At 36.2% G+C, this 26,059-nt stretch overlaps 1 protein-coding gene and 1 non-coding gene across 2 annotated transcripts; both read right to left on the bottom strand.

The window, feature by feature from the left end:
- Positions 1–1,261: 1,261 nt before the first annotated feature.
- Positions 1,262–5,741, bottom strand: LOC145614996 (UDP-rhamnose/UDP-galactose transporter 2-like). The gene is made up of 5 exons (XM_081670082.1): positions 5,319–5,741; positions 4,884–5,068; positions 3,729–3,929; positions 2,001–2,162; positions 1,262–1,893 (listed from the first exon to the last, which is right to left on the bottom strand). Exons 1-5 carry the CDS (start codon positions 5,446–5,448, stop codon positions 1,534–1,536), a joined length of 1,038 nt encoding a protein of 345 aa, XP_081526208.1. The 5' UTR covers positions 5,449–5,741; the 3' UTR covers positions 1,262–1,533.
- An 8,382-nt stretch (positions 5,742–14,123) lies between these two features.
- On the bottom strand, positions 14,124–14,230 carry LOC145615739 (small nucleolar RNA R71). Its single transcript, XR_014107332.1, has one exon. It is a non-coding gene; the product is annotated as a small nucleolar RNA R71 (small nucleolar RNA).
- Between the last annotated feature and the right edge of the window lie 11,829 nt (positions 14,231–26,059).

Below are 26,059 nucleotides of genomic sequence, written 5' to 3' on the forward strand. Positions count from 1 at the left end.
TTGTATAAATTAATGATAATATTTTTTAGTCAAAGTAAGAAAATAGAAATAAATATTATATTATGAGACAGAGGAAATATTAAATATGTACCCTGTATTAATTTAACCTTATATTAATAATTCTTAATATGAAAAGATACTTTTTTTTTTTTTTTTTTTTTTTTTTTTTTTTTTTTTGTTTTGTCTTCTATAGACTGAATTTATTTACATATGAATACACTGTTATTTTCCTTTTGAAGTAATCCTTATTCATAAAGTAACTCCATTTGTTCTTCGGAATAATAATTCCTATTACTCAATTAATTACTTACTTTATATGTGAAGTATTCATATATATATATATATATATATATATATATATATATATATATATATATATATATATATATATATATATATATATATATATTTTTTTTTTTGAAGAAATGTGAAGTATTCATATAAGAATTTGTTAGTTTCTAAAATCAAAATATCAATTTTGATAGGGTTAAAAAATACCCAAACCATTATCATACCAAATACCAATTAAGGGAAAATTCAAGTGATGACCTAGGTTTATGCACAATTATAACATTTTTTTTTTTGAAAAAACAAAAAAAAATATCTGTAAAAAGTCATATGACATCTATGAAGAAATTAAATCTAACATATTGAATCAAATAATAACTATCCTTCAACAAAGCTACGGTTGTTGTTACATATCAAACATTTTTCATATTCTCTATCTGTAATATCGTTGTGTTTTGCAGCCTTCTCCAACAAAAGTGTATCGATCTATTGTAGCTGTCGTAAAAATGATTCCCGCCTGATTGTAATTGATAAATTTACTTCTTTTCCAAGCCTGCACAAATCTTTACTTATAAAACATTGTGTTCAAATCCTACCATAGTTACTACATTCAAACAATGTAGTTATATCGTTAGCAGATAACAAAAACATGAAGAAAAGAAATATATCAAAGAGAAAAGAGTCAAATTTATATATTTATTGTATTATAGAATTAAATTTATAAACTAAAAACTTAGCTCAATTCATTATTGATGAAAAACATATCAAATTGGTCCATTGGTACATCCTCATTTTTTTTGTACATCCTCATTTAGTGGTAACTTTTGATCATATTATCAGAGTATAGAGTGTATATGCCCCACATTGAACCTAGATCCATCTTTCTAACGATAGGCAAAATCAGATCATGGGAAACAAGCTACTTGAGTACCAAAGCTTGAAAACAAAGTAGCAGATAACATATAGAGAGGAGAGATCAAGAATAGCCTAGGCTTGGCACTCTCATGACAATGGTATTGTACTGTTGTCTATAAACAAGTTACACTTAAATTATGCCACATTTTAGAAACAATTAATTAATAAGGTAAGAAACAAAAAAATTACAGGCTAAATCTGGTAGAAACTCATGCCATTGATGTATGTAGGCGAGACGTGGTACTTTTGTTGCTGATAAAGCCTACAAGAATGCCTTAATCTAACTGAACCAAAAACAGTTGTCAATTCTTGCTTTCTAGAGTATCATACTTACGCTTTTGTTTCTCCGCGCTCAATATCCTTCACAGGGGCAACATTCAAGTCACCCTTCAATAATCTAATTTCTTCTTCTGTCAAACTGTTTTTGGCATGGTGGGCTGCCTTTGCAGCAGCCTGCTTTTCAAGTTCCACAGCCCAACTGTAAACAACCATACCCATAACAGCTATTGCCATGCCCATGATGTTCTTCAAAGTCATCTCTGAATCAAAAAGCAGCCAGCCCAATGTCAAGACGCACACCGTTTTCATGTGACCAAGAACCTGGAATGAAACGGCTGAGAAGCGTCCAATACAGAGGTACTGACTAACATTGCAGAACACCGCCAAAGAGCATGAAAGAAGAATGAACAGCTGCAGTACATTAGGCAAGAAAAGGAAATATAAGCAGTAAATACAGTACTAAATAATCTAAAGTGCTTAGAATGTGCTCCTCAAAACAGGGATCAGTATGTACTTACAAGGGCACCAGTAGACATCTTGTATGTCATTAGGAATGTTCCATTCAGATAGTAATCGATAAATGGACCAAGCACTATAAGAGAAATAGCTTGGAAAGGTGCAGTTTTGCTCAGCAACTCAAAAGATCCAATAGAATATTTCTTCTGCAAGGAACCTATTGACTGCAACACAAACAGACATATATGCCAATGCAAAAGGTTATAAGCATAGTAAAAATCGCAAACTTGCAGCTTCCAACTTTGCTTCCTAGATCTGAAAGGTTGTGTAAATATTAAAAAGATTAAATCAAAAACTAATTTAAAACCAAACACCCAAGCCATCTATTGCTAGATTGGCATTGAGTGATTGAGGTCACCAATTGTCACGAAACAGTTACTCAATGCTGTCATGTCATCCAATCTGATTACACTAAAGTAGACCAAGAATACTAATGCAACTTCCTACTCAAAGATCTTGAAGTATATAATTAATTATTTGGTATGCATCATCCTGCATGTCAGATTTTATCTTTCCCGGCATATTTTGAACGAAAAAGTTGGTTAACAATGTATCTCGGAGTCCAAAAAAAGTCCACAATGAAAGACATACCTACTGGAAAATTTTTATGCAAACATTCAACACTGACTGTCTTTCTTAGAGGTCCAGACTCCAGATAGATAGACAGTTAAGTGCAGATTTTTGCATGTAAAGACAAATTATTGTAGTAGAATCAGTGTTTTAATGAGCCCATAAGAAAATTGAAGGAATCGAACCCTCATACTCAATTGTGTACAATTTCTTTTGAGATAATTACAGAAATGACGGAACTTTTGTGCATTTGTATACATTAATCCACACTAGTTGGTGTAGTCGCCTTACAACAAATAACCGAACCTTTCTTACTAACTACTATAAACAGGACTATATTGTAGAAGGCCCATATATTGTGAAGTAACTATAATAAATATTGAAAAGATATCAATGTATGATATTTCTTAGATTTTATCAGTCAAAAGCGAACTTGTGTAGTATAGACATGTTCTAAAGAATTAAAGGATGAAATTAAATGTAAGATTCGTGGCATGTGAGATGTTGGAAATATTGAATTTATGCAACCTTCTTATATATTGTAGGATATTTAGTAAATGCCAATTGCACAACAATATTATAAGAGCCTTAATCTCAATAATGGGGTAGATTACATAAACTAAAATTTATATCTCCTTACCAAAATCCTCTCCTTTCATGCCCTCCTAGCAAGTGCTATTCCATCCTAAGTTAACTTTGGTCTCTCTCCATCCAAGTAAACGTCAATTGTAAGCGTTTTTATGTCATTTTTAGCAATTTAAACACCCCATGCCACACCCTCCACTCCCCTGTGAGAGCTGTGAGACCAAGATTTTCCTACCCTAAAGAGCACGTTAGCATGGAGAAGAATCCAACCCAAAAAAGAAAAAAAAGCACTTACACATGCGATAAGAAGGATACAGCTATATATATAAACACATTAGACAACACATTTTTAGCAACTTATATAGCATATGTATCTACAACTGGTGAGAGAGGGATGGACAATGAATTTAGGGCTATAACTCTCCTACTGCTTATGGCAAATGTGAGTAAAAGTAATAATCCAATACAAATAATTGCATAAACAAGAGGTAGATAGGAAGATACAGCCGCATTTAAACGCCTACTACGGCTACTAGTGGACAGAATAAAACAAAGTAAAGAAAATGTATACTCACAATTTGTTGCAATGACGTTGACAACACTGCCACGGTAGCACATATAAAACCTTTGGCATTGACCTTGACATCAGTTACAGTGCAAATACCCACACCAATAACCACAAAGACAACAGACATCTTGACTTCCTTTGAGTAGTGCTTGCTGTGAAGGATCCATTCCAAAACGCAAACCACAGGAATCATACTCAACTTCGAAATCTGTAACAACAACATAGGCACTTAATGAGCAAACACTTGGGAAGTTAGATGCACTATAAATCACACTGGAAAAAGAAAAGTAGAGAACTTTTGAACAAAACAGTGTTAATCACACAGCATTATGACTTGTGAGGATATCTCTCCAACTCATGTAAATTAGAAGTTTAAAGAGGTGATTATCATACACCTAAGTATACATTGTCTATATATAACTAGTACACATGTGTTTATTCTGCAGAAGATTTTGGAGATCTAGTTGAGTGCCTAGGAACCTTTATTGTTAACAATCAATTTGATAAGCAATGCTTTCTCTTCCAAAATTCCACCAGCTGCAAGAATTGTGAATACCTCATAGAAGCATACAAGTACGGAATAGGCAACAACAAAACCAATCAGAATAACAACTACTACATACAAGAAAAAGCTATCGGTTCTATCCCCATCCCCCCTCCCCTTTCTGGAGAGCTCTTTACCTCAACTTTAAATTTTCAATTCATAGTACAACCATCCTGCCAACTTTAAGGTGTAGAAACTAGGTTACTTGGAGTCTTCTATTCTTTTCAACGTGGATTTATAGAAGATCTTCATTGAATAATCATGGCTAACACTTGGGAGCATACCCAAGCGTGAAACAAATACCCAAGGCGGGAGTTCCATTGCTCTTGTACAACAAATATCTTCAGAACAGGAAAGTATTACTAGATCAATATCTTTTAATAACTTTAAGTATGTTGAAATCCTTGACTACATCATCTTCTCAATTTCTTACCTTAAGTGTAACAAATTTTCGATGATATAAATCACTACTCCTTACATAATAGAGATCAAAGATCACCTTAGTATCAATCACTTGACAAAGATAGTAATATACATTGTATCAATAAGCACAAGAGATTGAGAAGATAAATGCAAAGCAACAGAGAGGCAAGCTAGTAATAATGGAAAAATACAAACCTGATAAAAACCGACAGAATTAAGCATAAGACTAAGGTTCATTCCAGTGATAGACATATTGGCAACGACGGAAAACCAAAGGAGCTCCCAAGCAGGAACATGCTTGGACACAGAATACCCGGTCGCATTGGATACCAGACCCACCAGGGCAGTCACAGTGAAGTGAAAGCCAGTCAAGGTTGTAGCTGTCAAACATCACAAAATCCAAGCAATTTCAAAACCCCCCAAATATGGATCAATCAATTCAATACGCAGATTTCAAAACAAATGATACTACATTATGTAAAAAGTTAAAGGGTTCAATAAAATCAGATAAAGCAGATCCAATAACAATAACACGATATACAATTGTCACATTACTCGTTCAAATTACACTATCAACGCGACTATTAATTCCGGATATATATAGAGAGAGAGAAAGAGAAAGAGAAAAACCGAAGCTGAAGGCATAGCCAGAAGAAGACATGAGTTGCTTGTTGGCCATAATAAGACCGACGGAGCTAATGATGTTCATAGCCCAGGCGCCCATATCTGAAACAGCAGGCGCTTTCTTCTCCGACTCCATTGAAAGACCCACCAAAGCAGATCTAAAACGATCAATCTATTCTGGGCAATCAACAGCAGCAACAGCAACAGCAACAGCAACAGCCGCCCAGAATTGCAAAGTGAATCACCGACGAAAGTGCAGAGACAAAGATAGTGATGATGGCAGACTTCTCTTTCTTCTTCTTTACTGGCTCTTTCTTTGATTATTCTTTATTTATACAGTAAAGTATTTTATCAAACTAAAACTTTATTTTTTTTATTTTAAATATTTGTAAATTTCACTTTGGGTTCAAGGAAGATGGGAAGAAGATCTGGATTTTAATTGGGGGAGATGTGATGTGATGGGCACATAATCTTTTTGTTTGTCTATCCTATTACTCTAATTACGATTTCTGATTTATCTTTTATTCCATTAAATCTAGATGCAATTTTGGAGACCTGTTTAATTCCTAACTCTCAAACCAACACGTTTCAAAAAAAAAAAGTCTCAAACCAACATCCCACCTTAAACAAAATTACTCATGTATGTATGTAATCTTGTTAATTTACTCCATATTAAAGTTTCCTCCATTTCATATTATTTGCAACGATTTGACATAAAGTAGAGAGAAAAAATGTCTGATCGATGCAAATAATATGAAATGAAGATGATACAAGTTATTCATTTTCATCTCCATAAAATAAAAAATAAAAAATAAAAAAATTTTTTGAGAAATTCTCTTTGGTAACATAACCTTTTTATTTTCTAATTAGTGAACTGTACAAAAATCAATTATCATTGGTAACATTGAATTGGAAAAATTGCGGAAAATAATACAACCTTTGACCCGTTCTTTTTCAATAATACAATCTTTCGATTATTTTATAATATTACCACCTTTGGGGTGTCAATTTTAAACAAGACAAAAAACTTGTAACCTTTAAAACCGGTTACCCATGACACGTGTTATCATATAATTAGTCTGAATATTAATTTTTTAAAAAATAAATTATTTTTTATTTTTTATTTGCTTAACATTTAATTAATTCCTAATTTTGACACTAATTGCAATTTATATTATTATAGCAAATTAAAAAATAAAAAAATAAAAACCACCCATCCCTCTCCTCTCCCCGACCCAACCAGCCACCATACTCCCACCTTCCAACCACCTCCCCTACACGCAACAGCCACCATTTTATCGGCGACGATACGGCCCGCGCCCAGCTCCACCATCGCCGGTCGTACTACCCCTTCCCCTTTCCCCTTTTCCCGACTTTAGTTGCCCCCATATTCGAGCTGTACCACTCTTTTCCCAGCTCCCCCACGGCGGCACGGCTGGCTGTTGTTGTTGTTGTGCTTGCTGCAGCAACTCTTTCCCCAGCGATTGTTGCCCAAAAGCTAAATGAAACATCGTCGTGGTGGTGGGGGAAAAGGGAGTAGGTAAGATTTTGGGGGTTAGGGTTCGGCCCTGTCGTACTTGGGCGGCGATGTTGGGGCTGATTTTGTGGGGTTGTGTAGGCGTCAAAAAGGGTTTGGGTTGGGGCGTCGCTGGCGTGTGAGGGTGCTTGGGATTTTAAGGTCGCCGGCGGGTTTGGGTTTGGTCGCCGGTGGATTTGGGTGTAGGTTTTTTGGTAATTTTGGTAATGTGGCGGTGGGGAAGCTGGGCGTCGTCCATACTGTCGCTGAGTCAATGCGCGTGGTGGAGGGGGGAGAGGAGGTGTGTGGGTGGTGCTGCGGTGGTGGTTGAATTTTTTTTTTTTTAAACAAAAATCTTTAATATTAATAATAATAAATTAAATAAATAAATTAACAAAAACAATAAAATGGTGACATTTGTTACAGTAACCTGTAAAAACAGGTTACCAAACAGTTACGTCTTGTTTAAAATTGACATCCCCAAAGGTTTTATTATTATAAAATAATCGAGAGGTTGTATTATTAAAAAAGAATAGGTCATAGGTTGTATTATTTTCCGCAATTTTTCCCATTGAATTATTGATTATAATTGACAATAAGTATTTTAATTAAAATTATTAACCACGGTTAATTTTTCATTTTTTTAATAATAAAATTATTTAATAAATATTTTTTTTGAAAAAATTACCCAACCACCTACCGGCGAATCGGCGATTAGCCCCCCTCCCCCACATGACGGCTATCGTCTCCCCGTCAGAAATCTTCCCCCCCCCCCCCAACCCCGTTTCGATCCCTCCTCCTTCAATTCTCCCTTACCCCGAAATGTCGATCCCCAAACCCCAAATCCCCACCTTAAACCCACAAATTTAACAACACTTAAATTCACACCCTGTTTAAATTCATCAATTTCCACTTCACAAATCACATAAAATGCAACCCCATAACAAAAAGAGCTACCAAAATTCAAATGAATTGAAATAAGACCCTCTCTAATGGTGAGACTCAAGTGAGTATTTGTAGGAGAGAGAGAGTATTTTTTGCAATGTATCCCAATAAGGGCATGTTCTCATTGACTGAAGTGAGCTGAGCTGAACTGAAATAAAATGAATAATTTATAAGAGAAGGAAATTAGGAGCAGAAGCTGAACTGAACTGAATTTCAACGTAATAGAATAGACCCTAAGTTGGTATCTAAACTTAGCAACTCCAAAAGAAAGTTGCTAAGTTTAGATACTCAACTTTGAGTCTCATTTGACAAAAAGTGTAGGCCCTTGTCAATATTCTAATATATTTTGTAATTTATTTAAATTTTTACCTTTTTTTATTTTTTTATTATCTTACAATAATTGATGGGTCATAAATTGAAAGTGACATTTGTATATTTTAGAGAGTCTCACCATTGAAAAATTAGACGTAACATGAGTTGCTAAATTGAGAAATGGGTATGATCTCACTATTGGAGGTAAAAAACAACTCATTTTGTATTTCAATACTTAAAGTTGAGTCTCACCATTGGAGATGGTCTAAGGGCCTGTTCACATTTATTGAACTGAACTGAGCTGAACTGAACTGAACTGATTGGAGCTGAGCTGAGCTGAGCTGAACTGAACTGAAATGAGTGGAGCTGAATTGAACTGAACTAAACTGAATTGAGCTGAAATGAATATTTTATATGAGAGGGAAATTAAGAGCTGAACTGAGCTGAACTGATTGGAGGTGAAGTAAAATGAACTGAACTGAACTGAAATTAAGCAAATGTGAACAGGCCCTAAGACAATATATAATTACATAATCACAAAAACGTGCAATTTCTAGATTACCCAAGAAAATGGAGATAAGGTGTATGACTTTGATGAGGCAGATATCTGTTTTTCACCTTAAAAAGAGTAGTTTGTATGATTTATTGGGTACTTTGGTGAGAATAATCAATAATGAAATCCAAAAGAGCTGATCGGCTTGCAATTCGTAAGGAATTAAACTTTATTAATCAATCATCCTTTGTTTATTGAGGAGGTGGATGTCGGTGGGGGGAAGCGGAGTGGGCATGGGTCAGCCGTCGGGGTAACAGATGGCGGCAGGGCTCCGGCGCCGAAAGGGAGGAATATGGCTGTTGTCGGGGTATTTTTTTTTTATTTTTTTATTTTTTATATAAAAAAAATTGTTAAGAAAATATTTAAATTATTATTTATCTTTTTGTAATTGTTAAAAAAAACCATCATTAATGTTATGAGTAACTTAAATTTGATAATACAAGTTTACTATAGATAATAGATTATTTAACAATGCCAAAGAGAAAATTAAAAAATTCTATGTTTTACAATACCAAAGAGAAAATTAAGAAATTCGATGTTACCAAAGAGAATTTCCCAAAAATATAGTATGATATTAACATTATTTACATTTTTCACAACAAATTACACCTATGCAATTTAGTTATAGTACAATCTATTGGTATGTCATGTACTTGTGTCTCCGAGTCTAAAGAGCCAGCAACTAAAACCCAAACTTTAAAAGTTGACATACTACCTCCGTTACACATTATTAGCAACGATGTGAGATAAAGTAGAGAGGGAAAATGTCTAATCGTTGCAAATAATATGTAACAGAGGTAGTAGTAACTTTAAAAAACTTGAATTTTTGTTAACCATGTTAACTAATTAAACGTATCTACACTCTTTAAAAAGAGAGAAGATATGCGGAACTGTTCCTTATGAACAGTAGAGCAGTGTGCGGACGGTTTTGTCCTCGGCTTAGGATGTTATTTGCGATCCAACCATCGGATTTGTCTGTCCTTCTTTTCCCGACTCATTCATTTTTGTTTTCTCTCTCTTCCTACTCTCTTTCTCTTTCCTCCTCTTTGTCCCACCATTTTTCCACTTTTGCTTTCAAGCATTTTCGCTCGTCCATTGAAGGTCACTGAGTTTTCCATTGAAGCATTTTCTGAGCTTCCTTTCTTCCATTATAGCTGAGCCTTTTCTCGACTTTCCTCACAACCTCAGTTTTTAGGGTACAAAACCAGAGGAGAGAGAAAGCGTTACAGAGAGAGAAATGGGGCCGATAACGAGCGAGGAAGTAAGTGATGATTTGAAGCTTCTTCTCGACCTCCTTGATCAAGCACCTCTTAATCTTTTTCCTTAATTTGTTATCTGCAGTTATAGTTTTTGATAAATTAGGTTTTGATATTCATTTAATTTGGGAAATGGGGTTTGAATGTTGTTGAAATTGGGTGTTATTTTTTTGTTGTTGTTGTTGTTTTCTTTGCATTTTCGGTGCTAAATCATGGTTTAAAATGTGATTTATATGTTAAATTTTTGTGTTGAGTTTGGACCTGTGGTCTTCATTTTGTTGAATTCGGGAATTAGGGTTTTGATTTCTATTCAAAATGAAAATTGGGGATTTCTGGGTGTCAGTTTTGGGTGATTGTTTTCCTCGTTTGTTCTTCAATTTTGTGTGATTTTCAGTCAGATTAGAGAAACAGATATAGGATTTTATCTCTTCTTCTTTAAGGTATGATCATCTTTAGTTTAAATATTGAATCTTAATGATAACTTGTTATTTGATATGATTTTAGGGTGATTTTGAGCCTTGTTTACTCGATATATTGACATTTTGGTTCACTTCTATCCTATTTTCGTTCGATTTTTGTGTAATCCTTGCTTCACGGGTTGTTAGTGTTTTTGTTGAGATTTTAGGTCCAAAGACGATCATTTGAGGCATATGGATGATAGACTGAGGTTAGAAGTCGTGACAATGGAGCAAAACCGAAGAAAATGTGAAGAGAAGGGCCTTAGAAAACCCTACACGTCCGTGCCATGTCCTGCACGACCGTGCAGGAATGTCCCAGCAAATCAGAGCTACTGCCTGATTTGGCACGGACGTGCAAGGCTTCAGCACGTCCGTGCAAGTCAGCCAGCACGTCCGTGCTAGAAGCTGCACGACCGTGCAACTCACTTGGCCCAAGCAGATGCTACTGCCCAAATTTGCACGGCCGTGCTTAGGGTGGCACGTCCGTGCCACTAAGGCTGCACGTCAGTGCCACCCATGGCACGTCCGTGCGCACCTGTAGCCGTACCCGACTCTTGTTTTCTCCGTCCTTTTTATTTGAGGGTCATATAAATACCCCCCTTTGCTCAATTGTACGGTATCGAAGTTTTGAGTGCTTCCTCTTAGTTTGTAATTGTAGAAACACAAATACTCTCAAATCATTAGTTAGATTTTAATTATTAGCTTGGAATTTTCAATCTCAATCATTGTAGAAGACAAGTTCCACCATTGTTATTCAATTTCAAGCTTCTAGTAATATTTTTCTCACTCTTTTCCCCTATTTCTTCTTGCTTTGTTGTTAATTTTTGCTTGATTCTTGTATGTTTAGATTGTTAATTAGCTTAATTCTTAGTTTAATTATGTTCATGAGTTGTTTGAAATCCTTAATTGCTTTAATCTCCATGGATTGTGAGTAGTCTAATTTTCTAGGGTTTGGGTAAAACCCTCAATGTAGTCACTAATTACTTATTGCATGTACTAATTTGGTACTTGTTGGGTGTTAATTAGTTGAGCTTAAGTGGTTTAATTACTTAGTTCTTGTATATGGCCATTGTTAGAACTATTATCCAAGCTTTCTCAACGAAGGATCGAGAGATGAACTTGAGTTAGCTCCCTTATGCTTGATTGACTTGAAATGCCATGAGAATAGGAATTTCTAGTCAAGGGAATGTTTATGTCATCGTGATTATGCTTTAACACTTGTTTTATGCTTTGTAACCACGAGAGTAGGTTGTATTCATGACTCAAGTAATCTGACAAGCTAAAGTCGTATCACCTAATCAAAAGTATTACCTAAATCCTCTAACTAAAGTAGATAGGGAAGTAGGGTCGAATCCACAGGGAAACTGGTCTTTTTACTCCTAATTAATTAATATAGTCTAAATTATTAGAGTAACCAATTTTTTGTATATAATGTGAAACTATTCTACGGAGATCAAGTTCAGGGAGAAAATCAATAATAAGAAGGCCTAGGGTCACAGGTTCACCAATAATTAATAATCCGGGATAAAACATAATAATTAATAATCAACATTGCACAAATAACATGATTAACAGGCTCTCGCAATTTATTAATCAACATAGATCTAACAGGCTCTCGCAATTTACTAGATCTAAGTTCCTATTGAAAATAGCCTTTAATATCAAATTAACATCTGCTTGATTCATCAATTTAATATTGCTAGACATTCACAATCAAATTACATCTGCTCGATTCATAATCTAATTGCAAAGAATGAAAACAATTCAATAAGAAATTATCATGCAATATCAATAATCAATAATAACAAATTATCCCTTCATATTAATTATGGATCCCCCTAAACCCTAGAATTAAACTACTCAGACATAATTAAATCTAAAACATGCATAATAATAAAGTAAGCCATAAGGAAATTGAAAGGAAGAAATTTCTGAAATTAATTGAAATAGAAATCGTACCAAGACGGCGAAATTACAAAGTAGTCGAGATGAGAAGTAAAGTAGAGAGAAAAGTCTTAGAGAGAGAAAAATTAAGTAGAGAGAGAAAAAGAAAGTCTCTGTAAAAAGAATTAACCTAAAACGTACTTAAACGAAATTCTAAACAACTCCTAAATAGAAACTAAGTGCCTCAACAAACAAGCACTTCCAGAAACACGCGCCCAATCGGGCTAAGGGTCGCCCGATCGGGCGCGCCTTTTTCTCAAGCTTCCTACGCAGCAGCCTTGCCCGATCGTGCTAGGTGCTCACACGATCGGGCGCGCCTATGCCACACACCAGGCCTCCCTTGCTGCGCACCTCGCCCGATCGGGGCTAAGCTTACCCGATCGGGCGCGAGTTGCTCCTCTAGGCTTGGACTTCCGATTGGGCTCGACTCCTCGGCCCAATCCCAGATCTCCTCTTCGGGTCTTGAATACTCGGTCCAAACCTCGGTATTCCAAATACCGAGCCCTTAATCACCGGCTCGATGGCTCTAGCCGGCCTTGGGCTTCAACGACGGTCATACTCCTCCAATGCTCGTAGTAGCTTCATAAAATCCCGGGAAAGTGCTCCAAAGGTGCAATTTCCTACAAAACTCAACTAACACTACGAAAACACTAGAAAATGCATATTAGTAACAAAAGTGGCTCTAAGGAGCCAAAAACACTACTAATTATGACCAAGGGACGGGGGTAAAATACTATATAAAATGGACATATCATAATCCCTCTAGCTTGAGAGAGTAGTTGGGTGCTTTAGATGATTTCCCTTATTATATCCCTTATTTTACCTTGTTTGTGCATGCTAATCATGATTTGTGATGAAGTTGAGTGGTATAACCCGAGCCCTAGAATCCTCTAAATATTGTTAATTTCCTCTAGCTTTAGTTGACTTGAACTAGTACTTGTTACACGAAACCAAACCAACTTCGACTTCATTTAGCTTATTTATGCGATAGTATTTCGGTGGTTGATTCAACGCCTCTCTTGGGTTCGACCCTTTCTTACCCTTTCTATTAGCTAGTGAGACCAAGATAGGACTTATTATTTGGTAGGCGCGACGACGACCTATCAAATTTTTGGCGCCGTTGTCGGGGAGGCAAAGTCACATTGAATGTATTATTGTTGAATGAGTCTAAGTGTGTGAATTTTTGTATCATAATTTTTCTTATTTATTTTTGTATATTTGTGTTTTCATCTTGTGATAGTCATTGCTAACGTTTTTCTTAGCTTTGTTTGACTTTGCATGACACGGAAGAGTTAGCAATCACCGCTTATTCCCGTTGATCCGGAGCTAAATAGGACTTTGAGAAACGTCAGGAGACTTTTGTAAGGCACACCCGAGTTCTCCATTGTGTATTCGGATTCGGATCTGGAAGAAATCTTTTCAACCAACGAAGAAGAGAACATGGGTGATGACAATCCTCCTCCACCATTGCTACGAGATTATGACCACCCCAATGCCTTCGCACTTCGGAGTGGCATATGTCTCCCCACCACTAATGCAAACAATTTTGAGCTATCGCCTCAACTCATCCGTATGATACAAGGTGATCAATTTGGTGGGAGTTCTCATGAGTGTCCTTTTGCTCATTTGGACAACTTTCTCGAATTGTGCACCACCATCAAGCAAAACAACATTACGGAAGAGTTCATCCGTATGCACATGTTTCAATTCTCCCTCCGTGACAAGGCAAAGCATTGGTTGAGAACGGTAGAAGAGGGATCATTGACAACATGGGATGAAGTCACTAGAGCTTTCCTTGGAAAGTATTGTCCACCCGAAAAGACCGCTGAACTAAGGAGGAAAATCACCAATTTCAACCAAGAGATTGATGAGACTTTGAGTGAAGCTTGGGAGCGTTTCAAGGGCTACACTAGAAAATGCCCACACCATGGTTTCACATCATGGATCATTATTCAACGCTTTTATGATGGTCTTAATCCTACTTCAAGAGCTAATCTTGATAACGGGGCCGGTGGTAGCCTTAAAAAGCTATCGGTGGATGAAGCATACAAAATGATTGAAGAAGTGGCAAAGCACTACGCATATGGAGGTGATAGAAGGCAACCTCAAGTAAAGAAGGCCGGAATCCACGATCTTAGTGCAATAGACCTTATTGCATCAAAGTTTGACATGCTAGCTCATAAGCTAGACCAAGCCACTCTTACATCTCCAAGCTCTTCCTCACAACAAGTCATGTCTTGTGAGACTTGTGGAGGAAATGCTTGAAGGATTTGTGTCTTCGATAAGTGCAATTACTAGATATATCAAGGATCACTATTATGGAGATAATAAGTTTATTCTATTGGGGCGTCATCCTCTGTTGCTAGACTATGAGAGATGATCTTTGGGCTAGTCAAATAGTCCAAAGCGCTTTAGAATGGATCCTATTGGTCACACACAAGGGTAATGGGTTAAGCAAGTTAGAGGCCCATTAATGGGCCTCATGAGCAATTAATTAGTCATAAGTATGATTGGGCTAAATGTAGTTTGAGTGGGATTAGGAATTGGGCTTGGACTTGGACTTGGACTATTATTTAGAGATATGATCTATAAATAATAGTCATGCCTAGGGTTGATGGATCAAGTCACAATTAACATACAGTGAATTGTGAATCTAAGCAACCAACATCCAAAGCCCTCACCCCTCTCTCACGCACGACCCTCTCTCTCCCCTCTCACCCACGGCCGGCCACCCCTAGTGGCTCTCGTGGTGTTGCGCGGTGGTTCTTGGCTAGTTCATTGTTCGTTCATCTCCGTAGAAGGTCGATAGAAGGGTTCTTTTGCGACTAACTAGCATTAGTGGAGGTCTTAATCTGTGCCCGTGGACCAAGTAGAGGAATCACGTTTGAGGTTCTTTATCTCCCTTTTGTTCTTGCTCGATCACCGGTGGAATCACGCTTCAAAGGTATAATTCTTACTTCTTTATGTGTTATGCATGAGATCCTTGGTTTGGTGCTATGTGAATATGATTCATGTTATTTCCGCTATTAGTACCTATAATCTCCTACAGTGGTATCAGTTAGCCTCTTGCAATTACATATATTGAGTAATAATTCTTTGATAATCCACAATTTTAATTCAATTAGGAGGGAGAATAATTTAATTATGGGTCAATTGTTAATTTAAATGCGATTTAACAATATAGAATCATTAAAGTTGTTTAATTTGCTCCATATTAGCCATAATTTGATCCGAAATTTGCCCTATAATTCTCGAAAAATTTGAACCCCATGAACCCTAATTTTCGAATTTTTAAACCCTAATTTGTAAAATTTTGTGTTTAATTTTGATTTATTTCGATGGTAATATGTTTAAAGAATTTAATCTATTTGATTACATGTTAAAATTATGAATTTTCATGATCAAATTATTTAATTTAAGTGTTAAATTAAATTGGGGATTAATTTCATCAAGAACCCTAATTTCAAAATTGAATATGATTTAGTTTTGGAATTAATAGGACCACATAAAGTTTAATTTAATTTTACAAAAATCTGTTTTGTTTTATTTAATTAAAAATAAAAAAAAGGGAATTAAGGTGCGGCAGCTGCGGCTGGGTGGCGCAGCCACGACGACTGTCGCACCGGTGGTGGTCCAGGAGGGAGGGGTGGGCTGGGCTCGGATCGGAAAGGGGCAGCGCAGCAGTGCACCACCCCGTTGCGTGTGTTGCTGCTGCTGCCCTCGCGTCACTGCAGTGGCAGCGTACACCGCAAGGTGTACGGCCACCGTGGCTGGCTTCGGCTGGCCACACCACGATGGCTGACGCGGTTTTTTCAAAAAAAAATTTTTTTTATTTTATTTTTATTTTATTTTGGATAAAATCAGATTTTCAAATTTTAAAAGGATAAGTTTTAATTTTGAAAAGATAATTAACAAGATTAAAGTTGTTATTTTTGTTAAGTTTGGATAATTATGGAGCAAAAGATTCTATTTGGATAATGATTGATTAAATAATGTGATTATCCCATAATTATTTATGGATAATAATTGCTTTAAAATATGCGATTGGTTAGTAATTAGGATAGAATTTCCTAAATTAGTTAGGATAATCATGGAAAATAAATATGATTTATCTTCCATAATTAAAATAAGATTTGATTCTATCTCATACCTAAATTAAAATATATGATATTTTATGATTGGTCATGAATAATATATGATAATATCCAATTACAGTAATTAATTAAAATATGAGATATTTAGAGCCATGTTTCCTTTATTGTGAACATTCGATGTTGTAGTTTAGGAAAGCATGATGAGTGATTTATTATATGGCACTTTATAATATATGATATTGTTTATTGCTATATATAGACTAGTATGACCCATAGATTCTAAATACGATCTGCGCATCGTGATGTATTTTTGTAATCTAAATACAGTCTGCGTACCGTTAAGTATTTTTGTAATTTATTTTATTTTATTTAAGTAGTAGATAGAATAGAATAAAATTACAGGTTGCAGTTGATCCAAAAAGCCAATGAAGTGAAGGCCCAAATGAAGCAAGATGGATGAGATCCATGAAAGTTCAAGTGGGAGCATTTTTGCTTTATTAGTTTTTCATAGGATTAAGGGGCCATACTATGTCATGATTTATTGCATTAGTAGATTATGCATGTTTAGGTTTATTTATGTTGCTTGATGATGCGCTAGAGTTCACTAAATAATTACAACATAATAAATCTAGATCCCAGTAATATTGATGCAGCTTTTCCAATTAAAAACCCGACGAAACCTTCGATCGTTTATGATAGGTCCGCCCTCAGCAGAGTGTCATAATATATATTGGGGAAGTGGGGGTAGGATCGCATTCTACACTTTTAATTGGTTATATTCAACAAGGTTACCTAAAGCGTTTAGAACCTTGAAGCTAAGAGTAATAATTAAACATGCGATGGTTAATTATTTAACCAAGAATTACAAGAGTTGTAATCAGTAAAGAGTTTACTCACCTTGAAAATGAAATGGTTGATTGCAGGGCCTCACTCTGGTTAACTATTGCACAAATGAAGGATCTTGGAATCATTTTATTCAATAGGCACTACTACAAAATTGGCCAAAGAGACCCAATATAAAAGACCTGTTATCTACATAAGCGGTCTCTTTGATCCAAGAGACCACTTATCATAAATAACAGGTCTCAAACTTCATTTGTTTTTGGTAAAAATAATTGAAAGACCTATTATCTATGACAACGGGTCTCTAGCGCATTTTTAAATTTATTTTCTTTTTAATTAAAAATAGGTAGAGACCCATTTTTTAAGAAAACCGGTCTCTCCTTTTTAGAAAAGAAAAAAAAAATTAAAAAATAAGTAGGGGAGACCTGTCATGCCACTTAACAGGTCTCCTTTATTTACAAAATAATAAAATGAAACCCTAACTAATTGCTTCACCGAATCACCGTACCCCTCTCCATTTCATTTCACGCCTCCTTCTTTCTCCTTCCTACTCTTTCTCTCTCCTTCCTTCTTCCTCCTTGCCCTCTTTCTCATCCCGTCTTTCTTCTCACCCTCTCTCTAACCCCTATAAACTCAGAGCACATTCACAATATTTCTAGTGTTTTTTGAGTGGATGATCTCTTAATTTTGTTTTAATTTCGTGCTGATGAGTGTTCTTGAATCTTCATGCTACTTTAAAGATCTATAAAATCTTCCAGCTTTTTCTCAATTTTTTCGTCGTTTTATTTAAATTATATTGTGAAGAATAATAAGAGGAGAGAGACAATATGAAGAAAGTCGGCGCCGATAAGAAGAAATTTCGACTATCATCCGTTGGATCTCTACAAAGAGGCGACAGTGATACAACCTGGGTTTTGCCTCTTTTTCTTGCATTTTTGTTGATTATTTGATTTTTTTTGTTTGTTTGATAATTTAGGGTTTAAGTTAGTTACAGATCTTAAATTTTGTCATTTTATCAAATTTTTTATGTTTAATTTCTTGATGATTTTGTGCATGGAATTAGTTTCGGTTAATGATTTTATCTCTTTTGGTTGATGAATTGTGTAATTTTGGTGGTAATTTTGCTGTGAATATAGAGGTTTAATTGTTGCGGTAATGAAATTTAAGCTTGTGTTGCTGATTTAATTTGAATTTTGTTTTCTTTGGTTGTTTTTTTTTATTTATTTATTTTATTGTAGATGTTACCAATGTACCAATGTATGAGATCAGAAGACTAAGAAATGCATGTCAATTTTATTCTGTTATACTTGTTTTCATTTAATTTTTCTGGAGAATTAACCATTCTATTTTTTTTAATTTTTTTTTTGTGTATTTGTATTTGATGTTGTAGGTAAAGATCTGCAAGTTTCAAGTTTGAAGTGAAGAAATTTGTAAATAAAGAACTTAGAAGCTAGAAGTTATCTTGTAAAGAGTTTCTTTTTTATTATATTTCTTGTATAGGATTTTCATTGATATTTAATACTTCGTATTCGTATTAGTAATATGTTTGTAATTTGAGGTATATGTAATTTTAAGAATTATTTTGTACGTATCATTTCGTAATGTAAAAATTAAAATTAAAATTCAAATACAATTGAATATTGATGAATAAAATAATTTTTTTTTATTATAAATGAGGCCAAAGAGACCCGTTAGGTTAATAAGCGGTCTCAGTTTTGCTGAAAAAGAGACTGTCTTGCTTCAATAGGCGGTCTCAGTTTTCTAGAAAATGAGACTGCCTATCTCATATAGGCGGTCTCAGTTTTCTGAAAAATGAAACTGCCTATCTTAGATAGGCGGTCTCAGTTTTTTAATTCTAGAGACCACCTTTAATAAAGTGGTCTCTTTGCCAAAGAGACCGCTGAGCTAGAGACCGCCTCTAAGGCAGTCTCTTTGGCCTATTTGGACGGGTCTCTTTGGCCAATTTTGTAGTAGTGAGGGATCAATTTAAAATTGAATAAAATGCTTTAAAGTTACCAATAAATTTTAAAATTTCTTATGGTACTTTAAATTTATTAAACATAATTATTTAATTTTGCCTCGTTTTGTTTTTGTTTGTAGATGAATAACTTGTATGACAACACAGATTTACCAATGAAACTCAATTTAAGGCTAAATCTCATAAACTACAGGCAATGGGAGGACGAATTGAGAAATGTTCTCACAAGCCACAAGCTTGAAGCTCGTCTGTATGTACCCATTGGGAACAAGTGTGCTCTAGGTCAAGATCCTAAAAGGCATGCAAAATTAGTTTCGGATGCACAGAGGGTCAAGTACCTAATACTGGAATCTATTCCAAACTGTTGGTATAATAGGTTCAGACGGTATGAGGTGACCAACTTGTATTCATGTCTTCGTGCTATCTGTAGAGGTGGAATGGGGGCATTGGGTAGTGGAGGTGTCAACGATCCTAATGTAAGAGAGATCGTTAACTCGATCCCTCAGATTTACTATTCTTGGGCTGACAGTTTAAGGTATGAGACTTACAAGATTCATGGTAAGATAATGGCAAAGAAACTCTTACCTGGTCAGTCAGTGAGGAACCATGTCAATGAATTGATTGATTTGATCAATCAAATGGATATCCTTGGGAAACCGATCGATGATGACTCTGCGCGTGACATTATCTTGTTCTCGCTCCATGATGGTTTTGATATAGTAAGACTTTCTCATAATGATGATGGATCATCAGCAAATTTGATCAACATCTTACTTAACCATGCTGAAGAGTACCTGGTAAGGAGAGAATGCCAATGCTTCTTTTGTGGTGGATGGCAAGTCCATACACCAGGGTGTCCCCATTACACACCAGTGAAAACAGAAGGTAAGGAGTTACTTGATGTTTTTGTTGTAGAGATTAATCTTACTTCATCTTCCACTTGGGTATTCGATACCGGTTGTGGTGCTCATATTGTTAATGACGTGCAGGGCTTGAAAGGAAGTAGGAAGCTAGATCCAGGGGAAGTAACACTTCGAGTAGGAAATGGAGCAAAAGTTGTTGCACTTGCTATTGGGAGTTACCATTTGAGACTTCCTTCTGGACTTATTTTAGTACTTAATAATTGTTATTTCGTACCCAGCATTACTAAAAACATTATTTCAGTTCCAGTTTTAGATACTGAAGGTTTTTCATTTAAAATAAGAGATAAGCGTTGTTTTATTTCAAAAGAAAATATGTTATATGCTAATGCTAAGTTAATCAATGGCTTGTATGTCTTAGAATATGCAACTCATGTCTATAACATAGATCATAAAAAGCAGAAAACAAATGGTTCAAACCCAACTTACCTATGGCATTGTAGGCTTGGACATATTAACCAAAAGCGCGTCCAGAAATTACATAAGGATGGACTCCTTTCTTCTTTTGATTATGAATCATTTGAAAACTGTGAGTCATGCTTGCTTGGGAAAATGACTAAGTCACCCTTTACGGGTATAGGTGAAAGAGCTAGTGACCTTTTGGGACTCATACATACAGATGTATGTGAACCAATGAGTTCAAAAGCTAGGGGTGGGTTTAGTTACTTCATTACTTTCACTGATGATTTAAGTAGATTTGGTTACATTTACTTAATGAAGAAGAAGTCGGAAGCCTTTGAAAAGTTCAAAGAATTCCAGAATGAAGTACAAAACCAGCTTGGGAAAACAATTAAGGCATTACGATCTGATCGTGGTGGTGAATATTTAACCCAAGAATTTGTTGAACATCTGATTAATTGTGGAATACTTTCACAATTAACCCCTCCAGGAACACCTTAGTTAAATGGTGTGTCAGAAAGGAGAAATAGGACTCTACTTGATATGGTTCGGTCCATGATGAGCTTTACTGATCTTCACATATCTTTTTGAGGATATGCATTAGAAGCAGCTTCCAGAGTACTAAACAAAAGCCCGTCCAAAGAAATTGAGAAGACACCATATGAGTTATGGAATGGAAGAGTTCCAAATTTGTCTTATCTCAAGATTTGGGGATGTGAAGCCTATGTAAAACGTTTACAAAGCGATAAACTACACCCTAAATCAGACAAATGTTTCTTCGTGGGTTATCCTAAAGAAACAAGAGGGTTTTACTTCTACAATCGCGAAGATAACAAAGTGTTTGTTGCTCGCGAAGGTGTCTTTCTAGAAAAGGAATTCCTCTCTAGAAAGCCAAGTGGGAGTAAAGTGGTTCTCGAAGAAATTCGAGACGAGCAACAAATGGACGTGGATAATACCACGTCAGAGGCGAGGGCGCATGAGACGATTAATCATGCGTCGGAGCAAGCTAATTCCACTAGCGAGACTCCTATCGTCCCACTTGAATCTAATTCATGCGAAAATCTTCAAAGAGTTGGAGAGAAAATTTCTACTGTTGCTCCTACCCCATGTAGGTCTGCCAGAATCAGAAACAAACAGTTTGTTGAGGTTCTGTTAACAGAGGATTCTGAAATCTTCTTATTGGAGAATGAGGAACCCACAACCTACAAGCAAGCTTTGGTGAGCCCCAACTCAGATAAATGGCTTGAGGCCATGAAATCCAAAATGGAATCGATGTCTGAAAATAAAGTGTGGACCCTAGTAGACTTGCCTAATTGGGTAAAACCCATTGGTTGCAAATGGGTCTACAAGATTAAAACAGACAAGGATGGAAATGCCTACATCCATAAAGCAAGAACTGGTTGCAAAAGGGTATAGACAGATTCATGGTATTGACTATGATGAGACCTTTTCCCCAGTAGCAATGCTTAAGTCCATTCGGATTCTTCTAGCGATTGCTGCATTTTTCGATTACGAAATTTTGCAGATGGATGTCAAATCCGCCTTCTTGAATGGGTTCTTGACGGAGGAAGTGTACATGACACAACCTGAGGGTTTTGAAGATCCAGAAAATCCTAGAAAGGTATGCAAGCTTGAGAAATCCATTTATGGATTGAAGCAGGCATGCAGGAGTTGGAATCTTCGTTTTGATGAAGCGATCAAAAGGTTTGATTTTGTCAAAAGTGAAGAGGAACCTTGTGTATACAAGAAGTCTAGTGGGAGCAGCGTAGTTTTCTTAGTCTTGTATGTGGATGACATACTACTCATGGGAAATGACATACCAATGCTTGAGTCAGTCAAGGAATGGTTAAAGAGTTATTTTTCCATGAAAGACTTGGTTGGAGTGGTTTTCTCCCCATGTCCCATGGCATTACGCTCAGTAAATCTCAATGCCCGGTTATGCCAGATGAGATGAGACGTATGGCTATCATTCCTTATGCTTCTGCAATAGGATCGATTATGTATGCCATGATTTGTACAAGGCCAGATGTTGCATATGCTCTAAGCATGTGCAACAGGTTTCAAGCAAATCCAGGTGAAGCAGACTAGACAGCTGCCAAGAACATCCTTAAGTACTTGAGAAGGACGAAAGGAATGTTTCTAGTGTATGGTGGCGAAGATGAGTTGGTTGTCAAAGGTTATACGGATGCGAGTTTACAAATAGACAGGGATGACTTCAGATCTCAATCTGGATACATTTTCTGTCTGAATGGAGGAGCAGTGAGCTGGAAGAGTTCGAAGCAAAGCACTGTCGCAGACTCTACGACAGAATCAGAGTATTTGGCTGCTGTTGAAGCAGCTAAGGAAGCAGTTTGGATAAAGAAGTTCCTAACTGAACTGGAGATTGTACCAAGTGCTCAAAAGGGAATCGAGGTATACTGTGACAATAATGGCGCCATTGCTCAATCAAAGGAAGCTAGGTCACACTTCAAATCCAAACATGTAGAGAGGAAGTTTCACCTCATTCGAGAGATCGTTGACAGAGGAGATGTCAAGATGAGCAAAATTCACACGGATGAGAACATCGCTGATCCGCTTACTAAACCCCTTCCATTGCCTAAGCATGAGAAGCATACTAGTGCAACTAGATTGAAGCGAATGATGTAATTAGAAGTTGTTATTTGTTTTTGAGAAAAATAAGTTACATATGTAATACATTCATTTGCAGAATTATGTTTAATCAGAAATTATCATTTCTCTTATTTAATTGTGGTTTCAATATTAAATAAAACGTCCAAAATAATTATGAATTGATGGGCTCACTAGGTTGATGACCTTTTGAATGAAACCCCACAGGTGAACGAAATTCATACATTATTAAAGTTCCTAGTTCGGAATCATTAAAGTGGACATAAATGATTTCTTAAACTGGACTAGCATGTTAAGATTGATTGGATAGCGCAGTTTCATGGGCTATTGATATGTCTAGTTTATGTAGTATTTTACCCCCGTCCCTTGGTCATTATTAATAGTGTTTTTGGCTCTTTAGAGCCACTTTTATTACTAATATGTGTTTTCTAGTGTTTTCGTAGTTTTGGTAGAGTTTTGTAGGGAATTTCATCTTTGGAGTACTTTCCCAGGATTTTATGGAGCAACTACGAGCATTGGAGGAGCACGGCCATCTTTCGTAGCCCAAGATCGGTTAGAGTAATCAAACCGGTTAATAAGGGCTCGACTTGTGTTAAGACGAGGCATTTGGACCGAATGATTAAAGCCCCAAAGAGGATATTTGGTTTGGGCCAAGTTACGAGCCTAAACAAGGAGTCCAAGCGGCCCAAGGGTATCCGCCCGATGGTCCGCCTGATGGCGCGCCCGATCGGGCAAAGAAGACTTATATCGCAGCAGCCCTTCGCCCGATCAAAAAGGTGCGCCCGGTCGGGCGGTGTGGCGCCCGGTCGGGCGCGTGTCTCTGATAGATCTTTTAAGCATCGTTTAGTTTGTTTTAGTTTAGGATTCTTGCTTATTATAAATATGTTTTCGTTAAGCAAGTTTAGTATTCTTTTTACACTTCCTTACTCTCTCTTTACTTTTGTAATTCTTTCTCTTAGACTTTCTCTCTCTACTTAAGCTTATTTTCTCTCTCTACACTTTATACTTTGTTCTTGACTCGACTCTTTATTCCGATTACTTTGGTAACGATTTCTTTTCTCTTAATCTCGGTTATTTATTTTTATTCCTTCGATCATGTCTTATTTTATTGCTTTGATTAGTTTAGATTTAATTATGTGTGAGTAGTTCTCTTTCTAGGGTTTATGGGGATCCATAAATAATATGAAGGGGTAATTTATTGTTGTTAATTATCAATGTTATATTAATTTCCTATTGATTGATTTAATGCTCTGTGACTAGATTAGGCCTGATCTTTTATGCATGAGTTTGACATTATTGATTCGAGATTCGAGAGATGAGAATTGATGTTTAGGTCTAGTTTCAATTGGCAGGTTAATCTATAAATGGTTAAGTCGAGATTCGAGAGATGAGATTTAATACCGGTAGACTAATTCTGTGATTGTAATACGTAGCGAAAGCCCTTTATAATCTGGTTAATTGATGCATTGATGATTGACTATTATGTTTTACCCTGGAGTATTATTTATTGGTGAACCTATGCCCTAGGTCTTTAATTCATTGATTCCTCCTATTTTATTCTCCCTACTTATATTCTTCGTAGTATAATCTTTAAATCACAACAAATTGTTACTAATAATTTAGATTGCTATTAATTAATTAGGAATAGAAAAACTAGTTTCCCTGTGGATTCGACCCTACTTCCCTATCTACTTTAGTTAGAGGACTTAGGTAATTACTTTTGATTAGGTGATACGACTTTAGCCTGTCAGCTATAGGAGCGTAGTGATGCTCGGTCAATCACATGGATATGCATGAATGATGCATGATCGAACTATAGACCTACTTTGAAGTTCAAGTATAGAGCTTCTAGATATATTAATGGATTCCTTTGACATGAGTGGAACATTGATCTCATTCAATGGATGATATAACTATGGTACATTCAAACGTCTGCCCGTAACTGGAGATTATAAAGGGTGTTTCCTGGTTATTTCAGAAGTTGAGTGGGAGCTTTGGTTGCCACAAGATTGGATAGAGTCTTCCTATTTAATTAGGAGTGTGTCTTATTTTGGCCTCTTGAAGAGGGAGAATTTAGAAAAATGCATGGCCGTGCTCAAATGTGTTACACAGTAACCATTTGTTTTGTAATTCTAACTCAGATTTCAGGAAATGATTTGTAGATTAATAATGATTACATAAGATGCAATCATATTATCAAATCGACACAAAATGACTTAAGGAATTTGAATGTTGCGCACTTGTCTCAGACAAGTGGGAGATTGAAGGAATTGTGTCTTCGATAAGTGCAATTACTAGATATATCAAGGATCACTATTATGGAGATAATAAGTTCATTCTATTGGGGCGTCATCCTCTGTTGCTAGACTATGAGAGATGATCTTTGGGCTAGTCAAATAGTCCAAAGCGCTTTAGAATGGATCCTATATTGGTCACACACAAGGGTAATGGGTTAAGCAAGTTAGAGGCCCATTAATGGGCCTCATGAGCAATTAATTAGTCATAAGTATGATTGGGCTAAATGTAGTTTGAGTGGGATTAGGAATTGGGCTTGGACTTGGACTTGGACTATTATTTAGAGATATGATCTATAAATAATAGTCATGCCTAGGGTTGATGGATCAAGTCACAATTAACATACAGTGAATTGTGAATCTAAGCAACCAACATCCAAAGCCCTCACCCCTCTCTCACGCACGACCCTCTCTCTCCCCTCTCACCCACGGCCGGCCACCCCTAGTGGCTCTCGTGGTGTTGCGCGGTGGTTCTTGGCTAGTTCATTGTTCGTTCATCTCCGTAGAAGGTCGATAGAAGGGTTCTTTTGCGACTAACTAGCATTAGTGGAGGTCTTAATCTGTGCCCGTGGACCAAGTAGAGGAATCACGTTTGAGGTTCTTTATC

Source organism: Chenopodium album, chromosome 25 (assembly GCF_948465745.1).
Source record: "Chenopodium album chromosome 25, dcCheAlbu1.1, whole genome shotgun sequence".
Classification (NCBI taxonomy): Eukaryota; Viridiplantae; Streptophyta; class Magnoliopsida; order Caryophyllales; family Amaranthaceae; genus Chenopodium; species Chenopodium album.